This window comes from Octopus bimaculoides, chromosome 23, assembly GCF_001194135.2.
Source record: "Octopus bimaculoides isolate UCB-OBI-ISO-001 chromosome 23, ASM119413v2, whole genome shotgun sequence".
NCBI lineage: Eukaryota > Metazoa > Mollusca > Cephalopoda > Octopoda > Octopodidae > Octopus > Octopus bimaculoides.
The window spans coordinates 37,331,866-37,344,453 of NC_069003.1; the positions used below are offsets into that span (position 1 = coordinate 37,331,866).

The window sequence follows — 12,588 nt, forward strand, 5'->3', positions numbered from 1 at the left end:
CAGATCAGATTGGAGCCTGGTGCAGCCTCCTGGCTTCCCAGACCCTGGTCGAACCGTCCAACCCATGCCAGCATGGAAAGCGGACGTTAAACGATGATGATGCATTGGTCAGAATCTAAGTTATTAAGGTCGTATTCTTAGGGTCGATGCTCTTTTACCAAATTTTGTGTCTCGAGTAAGGAATATTTATATCTTTGCACAAGAAAACCACTGAGGAATGTGTGATGTGTTACAGGAGATGGAAATAAAAATACGACTGCTACTTAAATAATGTCAATGGGAAGATACACACACACACACACACACGTGTGTGTATATATATATATATATATATATATATATATATAATAGATTTATTCTGAATAATACGGACGACAAAGTATGCTGGAAACTTTATCACAATGATTGTTTTGGCATAATTCTGCACTGCTCCCATTTATGGTCTTTGTGCTGCTCTACACTTGTATTTCTCTGCTCTTTTACAGCCATATTTTGTCCACTGACCCCTTATCTCAAGCCTCTCGATTTCAATCGAGTTCAGGCCTCTGTTTTAGTTGTACATTAATTGTTCAGTTTTTCCCTTTTTCCTTAACCATCTTCTTGTATTTTGCACTTGCCTACATACATGTATTAGTATGCACATATATATATGTGTGTGTGTGTGTGTGTGTTTGTAATGTATATATGTGGGTGAGTGGTTGTTCCTTGTATTAATGTCAACTAGTTTGTCTCTTTAGCACTTTTCTTCTACTCTTTTCTCTGCATAAGTGTAGGTATATATATATATATGTATGTGATCTGTGCCTGAATGCATATGCACATACAGATTCTTTTCTAGCTCTGTATGCTAGCCCCTATATGTTTTACTTCATCACTTAGACCAACAGTTCTCAAGGCATACCAGAGATCAAAATAAAAACTATTTAGACACTCCACATAGAAAGTTTAAAACTCCTGTATAAATAGCATTGCTTACTTTATTTTATTAATCATTTGTGAATAACAAAATTATGAACAACACATTTTTCAAGATGTTGAAGCGTTTATATGAATCATTCGAAAGCCTTAAATTATATTTTCAAAAATATCCATGGCACAACTAGAAATCTTCCGTTCCATCACATTTCACAGTTAGACCATCACTTAATGCTTGATTATCTCCCCTTCAAACATGTTCACAGTTTTTCAAACACACTTGTTCCTTTAAGGCAAAGTCTTGCCCAAAAATATCCTAAACCCCTGTCTTCATTGCAGATCAGTTTATCTATTTTAGGGATATTATTAACTGCTTTTTTCTTCTTCTCCGACCAAAACACATAACTAGTTCTTTCAGGTACAAACTTTTGTTTCTTGTTTTCTTCCTTTTTTTCCCCAAAGTGACCATCAAGTCATACAGCATAACCAAGTCATTGGGTGAAAACTCATCTTGTTCTGTGAAACTAATGTAATTATAATTAAAACTGTCTTGCTTGATTAATCCTTTGGAAGCAAAGCCTTCTGTTGCTTCTCTACAAAAGAGAAATAGAACCATTACGACAAAACAAATAGGAGTGTCATTCTTTAAAATTCTGTAAAAAGACAAAAAAAAAAGGGGGGATATCTCACTCTCCATAACAAAGTATAAAGATCTTTTTGAAGAGATTCGCACTGTCTTCGTTCTAGCAATAAAATGGCAGTTGGTAGATCAACCCAGTTAAATACCTGTGTAGGAACAAAACTATGAACAATAAATATGCCTTTCCTGGAACATTGTCTAGAATTGTACTATATGATATGGTGTGTATAAACTTATATATATCAGTAGATATATATAATCATGCTGTGTGAATTTCAATTTTTTTGCCTGTCTGTGAAGAAAGCTTTATTTTCTGGAAGACAAGAGGAAAACCTTGTCCAAAGGTAAGGGTGTGTGGTGGAGGAGTTTTATATTTGTTAAAGAAATTACAATGAAAGGAATAATAGGGACACAAATGCAAACAACTTTTCTTTTCTTTTTTTTTAGACATTTATATCCACACATACATCTCTATAAAGTTAATTTTTTTCAAAACTCTAATTGACACTCATTAGAACAAAGCATAGCTAAAGTCAGCCTATTTAATTAGCCACTTGAATTATACTAATGTATCATTTCTTTATTGACCAAATATGCATCTACCTTTTTTTTATATTTTATTTTTCTCACCTCCTTAATCCTTTTGATTACCTACCCTAATCCTGCTAACCTTTATACATAATGTTTTTTTTACCTTTAAACCATTTCAGTTTATTACCTTCAGGGCAATAAAATTTCCTTTCATCTTGAATTTTATATGAAATATAAGACTCATCCTCTTCTAGTCCCACCTCTTGACGAGGCTTTCCTCTGCTCTTCCTATCAAAAGATACCAGAAGGCAAATCTTCCTTCACTGGTTGACCAAATCATTATTCCAACTCAACATAAAATGAATTCCACTCTCCTCTCAATATTGAGTTACATCATCAACAAATTTGCTTTTAAATAACTTAATTTGAACATGTCACACATATTTCACTATATAATGGCTTCTTTTTTCATATAACAATCTAAAGAAGCCACTACAAAACAAACTTATAAATTGCTTTCCACTTTTAAATATCAAAGAATGTATATTTTTCACTCCATAATTTGTAATGGGTTCTTTCTCAGAGAATGTTTGAACCAGCATTAACTTTAAATCTGTTTATTTAAACAACTGTTGTAGTGTCTTAGCTGTTGTGGATAATAAGCATTCTGTTGTATAGGTTTGTGTATATAAAATGTGTATTTCTGAGCCTTTTGCTTCTCTTCAAAAATGTATAAACATTCCACTATAGCGGAAGTGGGTGGGGGGCATGTATATAAAATTTGGAGGTGTTGTATAAATAGTGTTTGTTTGAATTTATAAATAAAATATGTTAACCATTGACTGCCTTCCTTCTTGGGGGTAATTCAATAAAATACTTCATATTTTCTAGCATGAAATATCGACTCTATTATGGCTGAGAAATAACAAGATTACTGAAAGCAGTCCTCAGGGTCCACCGTGGCCTCAAGTTGGCTCTGGAACTGTGTACCTGGGGATATCTTCAAACACCTCCTGGTTGTTGGCCACTAGCTAATAAGCCTTGGTGTCGCAGGTAGAGCAGTTGGTGTCTTTGTCAATTTCAGCCCAGACATACCATTTCTGTTTCTTTCCTTAGGTATGGGCAAGTAGATGAATCCTGGTGCCACATGTGGCCTTCAAGCAGTAACCCTGTCTGACCACAGCCTCCAGCAGTTGCACATAGCAGTCTGAATTGAGCTTGAGGTTCTGTCCTGAAGTTGGATGAATTCTGACATGTGAGTGTAGTCAGAAAACCTGCTGTGTCCCTTTCTGCTGGCTACGGCTTTGTAGTCTCTGTTGCAGCTGGAAACTGTAGTCAAAGCCTTACTGGAGAGAGTTGCTGCTGGAAGGCCATATGCGTGGTAGTGGGATTGGGCTCTTTGCTATACGTCGTGAAAGAGCCAGAAGTGGTTGTTAGAGAATTTCTATGACTTTGCCAGCGCTAATTTCTGGCCTCTTAATCCCCTCGATTGTAATCCCATGGATTACTATGTGTGGGACATGGTTGAGAAATACACCAAGGCTGAGCTGGTAGCCAAAATCAAGGAGTTATTCAAAGACTTTCTCAGGGACAGTGAAGAATGCATGCACCAACCGTCTTGAGGCTGTGATGGAAGCTGAGTAAACTTATCTCGTGGCCATAATCTAATTGATAGTTTTTTTGGGGGATGGAATATTGAGTTTTCTTTACCTTTTATGCAAACTGTCAATCAAATTTAGTCTGAACATTGTGTATGTTTGTATATCCATATGTGTGTGAGTGTGTTTGTATCTTCTTTCACTTTCACACACGTCTACAACCAATTTCATGTGAAAACTTCACATCATGTTAACCACACAAGGACTGTTGTTAAACAAGTGGAAAGTAAGTAGAAGAAACACAGCTGAATACTAGAATTCTAGGAAACTGGTGGTGTTCGTTCACATCAGTGAAAATTATTTCAATAAAAGGCTAACATTAGATCTTAAAATACAAACTTTTCTTCTTTATTTATGTAAGTAGTTAACATGTCTTTTTTTTTTGACTATTTAAACAGTTTCAAGTTTTTGAAATACTTTTGTATTGTTTCTTTCTGGTCGGGTTTCGTGGCCAGGCAGGTAGCTATATTTTCAGGTTGTTCAATCCAGAGTTTGTGATCGATATTATTAGAGAGAAGGGTAGATGAAAGTTGATGCAGCTTTTCTTCATTGGGAATCTGAAAGAAAGGGAGAGAAAAATACAATTTAAAATGTGTTATAGGCAATAGAAGCAGTATCAAATTAAAATAGCCAGTTTGTGCCATACTTAATGGACATCCATCACTGAAAGGCAAATTTAGTATTTGTCCAGAAACAACATTTGTTGTGGATGTGTTCTACTTAAAGACAATATATTGGAGCGAAATTCCTGAGTCATTCATTTCTCTTGTTACCTATATTATGCCCAACCCTACAATAAACCACCACACCATTTCTTTCCTCCTCAGGACATTGATGTCCTGAAATTCTCCTCCTGCAGCCATCAATTTGTAACTCTTCAAAAAGGAGAACAATAAATCCAATAAACCCCCTGCTCCCAGGAAAAGCAACAAGCCATGTGTGCTCTGCATTGTCTCTAAACTAAAATCTAATTTAAAAAGAAGAAAAAAAAGGGAACAACAAAAGAAATTATAACCATTTGAGGAGGGATGAAATTAATTGAGGTGATTGCTGTAGTTGATTGACCCATGGAAGATGGAAAGTAAAATTTAGATATTTTAATCTACACTAATGGATCATAATTAAACACATGCAAATGTTTTTGACTGAGCAAAGTAATTAATGCAAGGCTTGGAAAGGATGAGAAATGCATAAGTTGAGAGAGTTTGGATGCTGGGAATATGAGAACAACCAGATTTGAAGAGTCATAATAGCAGAAGATGAGAAGAGAGCAGATTCAGTGGTCCAGAAACTGGAGTTTGTACAAGAGGGACTTCATGGCAATTAGTCAGGTGAGTTGTGTTTAATAGCACCCACTTCTTTATGTTATTGGTTCAAATCCTGCCTTAGTCAACCTTGTCTTTCATAGGTTTTGGGTCAATAAAATAAAATACCAGTCACGTACTGAGGTCGATGGTACTGACTAATACCCTCCCCCTCAAATTTCAGGCCTTGTGCCAGAAATATTCGTATATGTTAGGATTGTAGATCACCAGAAACGAGAAATTAAAAAAAAAAATTAATTTCGTTCCTTGAAGTGCAGCTAGGTTTGATTCATTTTGTCAATCCTGGCGAAGTAGAACTATGCTTAAAGACATTCTAGCCATAACCATCCGGCCAATCTTATTTGGGAGTATCTTGGATTACATTACGGTCACCCTTCACGTTTTAAAGATTGTAATGTGTGATTTGAGGGAGATTCGGTTGTTATTTCAAGGGGGTCACCAACTGATTACAACCCCTTTTCTCTGGAAATGTGTGAGAATGTGTCAATATAAGAAATTATCGTTTTAGTTTAACAATTTGTAATTTATAGCACCAATGTTAACGAAGCCTCTGTGTAGTTACTCGACATACTGGAAATAACAGCCAAAATTGTTTCAAATAACAATATTTTTGAAAATTTAGAAAGAAAAAACAAAACAAAACGAATAACGAAGATACCCTAATGTAATTCTATACATAAGATGCCTTGAAAACAAAACCACAGGGTGATCACAGCTTAAACATCTTTTATCATGGGTCTATTTAATTAAGTCTGACTTAAATGATTAACGGCAAAATTAAGAGCTTTAACATCAGATCAAACAGAATAGCCTGGAAGAGAAGTTGCACTCGACCCCTCCTTCAGTTTTGTGATATTGGTGGTCGCCGTTCATAAGTTTGTTTATGGTGAGGAAAAGAGGATCCCGAAACGATATTCTTTTTTTCCCCTCCATGTCACACGAATTTCACCAAAGCACACACACGCGCGCTGTTTCACTCACCTCTAGAACCACTTTGTGCATGCTATCGATCTTCTCCAAATATTGTTTGCAACCGGCATCGTCTTGGTGTTGATGTAAAACAGCTGAGCAAGCATGGCACGCTTGAGCGATCACCGCTCCTAAGGGCCACGACAACTTCTCTATTAAATCCTTACGGACGACAATATACTGAACGATTACACCTGCCATTGATTTCTTTTCAAAATTCTAACCCAACAGACACATTAAATCGAATTCTACAATTACAATGAATACTAAGAGTATCAATGGAGATTTTATTTCTTGAGCACCGTCAAGAAACGGACCGAGGAATATCACGAGCAAAACTGTCATTGGTTAATATTTATTCAACGCACTGATTGCTCTGGTTCTTATTGATGTTTAACCCTAGGCCAGCCCTGATAGAGTAGTACTCTGATCAAAGGTGTTCCAAATATGATCATCCAGCCCATCTGTTTAGGACTACACTATCGAATTCACTTTTTATTTAAAATGCAACGTGTGTTTTGAGTGGACGGGTGCAGTTTTGCTGCTATTTCTAGTAGATCGAGCGATCACTTAAAGCAGCGGTTCTCAACCCTTTTAATATCCGGGTCCATATCCAAAACCTGGATATTTTAGGGGACCCACACCAAAAAAAAAAAATAATAATAATAATAAGAAAAGTAAAACTCTGGAAATTCATTAGAAATACGCTAAGATATATTTGGAGGTGCTTCTCTCTAAGTAAAGAAAAAGCAGCAACTCGAATTGGGGTATTCTGGCAAAACTATTAAAACGGAATTATTGGTGATTAAGGTGAAACTAGAAAGAATCATATATTGTCAAGTGATGTTATTATCCAAGTCAGTTCTGACCGAAAAGACCAAAGATTCTCGCCGTGACCGTTCTATCTTTCTTTACGTTTAATGGATATTATTATCCAGTATGCCCTTCCAATAAAAACTACTATGTTTCATTTGTGTGACATTTCGTTGTTACATCACCATGATGCTTCCTTTAATTCGCCAGTCAAATGAGTTTGGTTTTCAGTGCCCATAGCTCAAGAATTCTCTCCATTTACCCCCTTCATATTCTGTTTTAGATACAACTGTTTACATATTAAGAGGGGAATCATGTAGTTGTCGACCCCCACTTCTCTCTCCATATCTTTACGAAGAATTTCAAGCTGAACATCTCTCTGTAGTAAGAACTCAAGATAGTATATCTTGAGAGACTCCCTAAATTTGAAAACTATCAATTAATATCACACCTGCATCCAACTAGTTCTTTGTTTGTGAACCCCGGGATGAAGAATAGTAAACCTGATGCCGGCAGGATGATTCGAACTTCGTGTCCCCATTCTTCACCCTCAAACATACATAGATGTGTGTAAATAGTTCTTTGATTTCTGCTATTAAGATATATTTCCCCAAAGTATTCTACGCATATCAATAAAATAAATAACTATATACATGAGTTATTAAAGACACACACACATACGCGCGTGTATGTATATTGTTAAAAACTGAAACTTCCTTCCGCCTCTCTTATTTCTTGTATAACAAAGAATTATTCTCCAAAGGACATTCAAAAGCCCGATACAACTAATTTCAACCATCAATCGACTATCACAAGTGTCTTATAAAAAGGTGGCGAGCTGGCAGAACTGTTGGCATGCCGGAAGAAATGTTTTGCGGCATTTCGTCCGCATTTACGACCTAGGTTCAAATGATGTCAGTCGACTTTAACTTTCATCCTTCTGGTGTCGATTAGAAAAGTAGTTAATAATTATTTCAACTTTATATTGTGGAGGAACCTGTAAAGTCAATTGTTGACGCAACTAAATTTGCTGGTTGGACAATATTTAATCTGATTCAGGATAGAACTGAACCAATAATCAGCTGCAAAACATACTTCTAGAACTTCAAAGCTCGCCTTATGATTTCTATTGAAGCAATGACTGTGGACATGTTGAAAATATAACAATCCCAACAATGAATCCTTTTTAGAATTATAAGGCAAAATAAATTCTTTACCAGATCAATTCTACCAGTATTTAGAATCAAACTTGTTTAAACTTCAAATTACTCACTCATAATGAACCTAATTACGTGTGTATATTTCCATGTATACATGCGAATCAACGTGTGACAGAAAATCATCCTTTCACTTGACACAGCAGCTTCTGTGGATTCCTGCATGCATACATGACAACGTACACACACACACATGGCTAACATTTACAGGCTGAGGAGTGTGTAACATTCGTTTTAAGTCAGTGGCTTGTTCACAATGATCTTATAACACGCACGTGTGTAAAGTGTGTGTGTATATATATGTGTATAAAATACATGATATATATTTGGAGACTCAATAAAATTATGTCAGACTCTTGTATTAAATCCTTTATTCGGTTTATGAATATAAAAGCGCGCTTTTAACTACACACACATACATAAACTTGGTAAGTCTTGTGTCTTAACTTCTCCTTAGTAACCAATGACTCCTTCCCATCCTGATTTTTTTTTATATACACTCCGCTGACATTGGTAATTGCGTTTACACAAACATTAGATACAACTATATTCCACCCCTCCCCCAACTTGTCACTTATATACACACCCGTGTAGGGTACACACATACGGATACGTGTATATAGGTATAACGCGACATGATAATTATTCAGTGCTGATCTTTTTCTATTATAACGTGTTATATGTAAGTATGTGTGTAATATTGCATGTAAATATGTGTATAATATTGCATGTGCTGACAGAGAAAGAGCTGAGGTTTAGAATGAAGGGAAAAATATAAGAGGAAAGAGAATGAAAAGCGGGAAAAGAAATAGAGACTGAGGGAGAAAGGATTTAGATAGAAAGAGAGAGAAAAATGTTTTTTAGAAAGAGTAAAAGAGATAAAGGGAAACTATTAGAAGAGAGATAGAAAGAAAGAGAAAGCGAGAGGAATAGGGTGAGGGGAAGGAGAGAGAGAGAGCGTTGATAGAGATATAAAAGAGTGACAGTGAGAGGCTGTTGAAAGGAAGTTAATTTGTCGTTGGTTGCATTTCCGATATAAGAGCTCTATCCAAGGGGAGGTAAGTGTTGCCGTATAAAAGTCTGTCTCCGGGCCAACCTAGAACATTCTGGCAGTGTTAGGAAGATGACGTCGGACAAGCAGAAGGAAGCAGTGATTGAGAAAGATAAAGGCAATGCCTTTTACAAGAAAAAAGAATTCGATAAAGCGCTGGAACATTATGAAGCCGCTCTGAAATTAGATCCAACCAACATTTCAATCATGACCAATCGTGCAGCCGTTTACTTCGAACAGAACAAGCTGGATGATTGCATCAAAGAATGTGAGAAGGCCATTGAGGTGGGTCGTGAAAACCATTCGCCGTTCAATGTGATTGCCAAAGCGTTTTGCCGCATCGGCAACGCTTACCTGAAGAAAGACAACCTGGAGAAGGCGCTCACCTATTACAATAAGTCCCTCTCTGAGCATCGAGTGCCCGAAGTTGTGAAGAAGGCACAGAACGTGGAGTGCATGATCAAAGAGAGGGAACGGCTTGCCTATATTAACCCGGAAATCTCTTTGCAGGAGAAAAGCAAGGGCAACAAGATGTACCAGGATGGCAACTTCCCGGAAGCTATCAAACATTATAATGAAGCAATTCTCCGCAACCCGGAGGACGCAAAAATCTACAGCAACCGGTCGGCTTGTTACATGAAGTTGATGGAGTATTCGTTGGCCTTGAAAGATGCCGACGAGTGCATAAAAAGGGATATGACTTTCGTGAAGGGTTACCTGAGGAAAGGTGCCACATTGTTGGCGCAGAAGGAATCGACCAAGGCGGCCGACGCCTACTCGAAAGCTCTGGAACTCGACCCGCAATGCCAAGAAGCGAAGGAAGGTTACCAGAAATCGGTGATGAGTCAAGGCAACGACATCGACAGTGTCAAGAAGAGAGTGATGAACAACCCCGAAGTGCAAAACATTCTGTGTGATCCTGCCATGCGGGCGATCCTTCAACAGATGCAAGAGAATCCCAAGGCAATCAGTGAACATCTGTCCAACCCTGAAATCAGGGACAAGATTGACAAACTCATGGAATGCGGCATTATCGACATTCGCTGATTTCCTTTCTTTTTCTTTTTATATATTTTCTTGTCCCCCCCCCCATGTTTTGTTTGTTTATACATACACACACACCTCAAACACACCTTTTATAAATACCCTGTCTGAATGCACTTTCAACATACACTTGCCTCTACATAACACATCTACTCAACTATTTCTATCTCACACGCTACTTACATTCATCTATGTCCTTTTTTTCTTTCCCTTCTTCTCACATTATAAATCAAACCAACAAAAATAGCCACCACCACAACAATGGTTACACAAAGTCCACGCTTTTAATGTTTTCTCCAAGCTGCCATGTTCATTAAGATTTGCCATTATTAGAATTATTTAGAAAAAAAAAAAGGCTCTCAAGAAGAACCTGAAAAACACATCCCCAACATCGCCTGTCTTTATTACACCATGAGGCGACATGTTTTGTGTTGTAATGACTAATTGTTATTATTCGTTCATGATTATTGATGATAAATGAAATAGCCGAGGGGATAAGTTTGTGGGGGACTTGTATTTCTTGGTCATGAGTTCAAATCTCTTTACAGACGGTTCTATTTTGATGCTAGCCTCCGACGGTTAAATCGTCCTAAATGAAATCTCATTGTTCAGTGTCCGGGTTACACAATCCCTGGATGTAGATAAAATGAAATGACAGAAACATTACATCTTTCCAAAATTAATTATTAAGTACGATTGAGGGGACAGTGTTTACCAAATACACATTTGGTTCACTTACCTCAGCACCAAACACAGCTTTCACTCGTCGCTTAAAGACCCCCTACTCTTTTATTCCTTGCTGGTCCTTAAGTTACCTTAACTGATACTGCTGTGCTTAATGGGCTGCAAATATATACACATACTCTCGTCCGCGTCTGTATGTGTGTGTGTGTGTGTGTATATATACATACGTATACACAAACACTCGGTTATTAAGTATTAGACTTATGGACGATCTTACATGGAATACGAAACATTTCAATCCACACACACATGTACACAGAGCAATAAATACTTCCTGTGTGTCTAGGGTTTGCCCTCTTATATTGAGTCATGCTAACGATGATACCACCTCAAGTGTCCAACCCTCCGCATTATTATTATTATTACTACAATGAATATTTTGTATGAGAATCAACACCACCATTTGCTGCTATTGGACATTATTACAAGACCAAACAACAACAACAATTAGATCCGATCATAATTAGAAGTGATTATATAAAACCAGTCAGCGTGTGAATGTATAATTCTTGCTCCTCCTCCTCATCTCTTTTCCTGTATTGGATGTATTCAGTATGAGAATCAACAAATACACAAGTTTAGAAATGATTCACAGATTTCTGTTATTTTTTTTTTCGTTCTTCTCTCTTGTTTTTGTTATAATGTTTTATAATTCTTCAATATTTGTAAAGTTTGTCATTTATTACCAAAGAGGGGGAAGGCATTAGTGTTGCTTCGTCCGAATTCTTGTCCTCTACAAAGTTTTCAGGATTCGAGGCTTTTATCAAAAAATCTGGTTTCACTAGATCAATTTCCGACTTTATTCTCTTGGTTTACCTCAGAAACATGTTGCCGAACCCTCTAGAAAACGAAGAAAAAATGGTGGGTGGGCGTGGGAAAAGAAATGGTGGGTTTCTTGCAAAACCTACAACGAAAACCCATCAATGTTTCAACATGGCCAGCTGTTATGGCTTTTCTATGTAAAGAAAACCCATTTTTGTATCATGGAAACAACTTCTCTTTTTAAGTAAATCTAGCTTTGTCACACAAAACAGCTTTGAACTGATTTAGAAAGATAACCTCGCTGTCCCATTTCATCTACCGATATTGATCTTTGGGCTTTCAATCATTTAAGTTATTTGGTTTACAGCCAAATCTTTCCGTTTTAAATCTGGCCCATAGTCATAGTAACAAGCCGGCTTCAATTCCTTATGGAACCAGTTTACAAATATTTCTGCTAGTTTCCTAAATCGAAACCACAGAACATCACAGTGTCTGCCAAAAACTTTCCCATGTAACACGTTTTTTCCCCTGTACATATACAACCCCGAGTTTAATTCTTTGGCTTACCTACACAAGTGTCCCCTCCCCCTCCGACAAATAGATATTTTAAAGTGAAATTTTCTACAAATATGCTTAAGGTGGTGTAGATTCTAATTATATCGGAATTCAATATTTAAAGAAAATTGGACTTGCCTACATCCTGACACGCATCACAAAATGAAACTTGAAATTTCGAAAAAAAAAGTGTATGTATGTGTGCAAATGCACCAATATTTTTTTCATATTAAATTCCGATATAATCGTAATCTATACACTCTGAAAAAGTATTTGTCGAAATTTCCATTTAAAATACTCATATTTCGGAAAGTTATGAGGAAATGTCTCGTGTGAATTTTCCAAAATCCTTCACCCCCCCCCC

General features: G+C 36.9%; 2 protein-coding genes across 2 annotated transcripts; one reads left to right on the forward strand and one right to left on the reverse strand.

Moving 5' to 3' along the window:
- Window positions 1–4,070: 4,070 nt before the first annotated feature.
- Window positions 4,071–6,629, reverse strand: LOC106868998 (putative peptidyl-tRNA hydrolase PTRHD1). The gene is made up of 2 exons (XM_014914481.2): window positions 6,051–6,629; window positions 4,071–4,301 (listed from the first exon to the last, which is right to left on the reverse strand). The coding sequence occupies exons 1-2, from the start codon at window positions 6,237–6,239 to the stop codon at window positions 4,131–4,133; spliced, it is 360 nt and encodes a 119-aa protein (XP_014769967.1). The 5' UTR covers window positions 6,240–6,629; the 3' UTR covers window positions 4,071–4,130.
- A 2,480-nt stretch (window positions 6,630–9,109) lies between these two features.
- Window positions 9,110–11,495, forward strand: LOC106868995 (stress-induced-phosphoprotein 1). Its single transcript, XM_014914479.2, has one exon. The coding sequence runs from the start codon at window positions 9,192–9,194 to the stop codon at window positions 10,164–10,166; it is 975 nt and encodes a 324-aa protein (XP_014769965.1). The 5' UTR covers window positions 9,110–9,191; the 3' UTR covers window positions 10,167–11,495.
- Window positions 11,496–12,588: the final 1,093 nt, after the last annotated feature.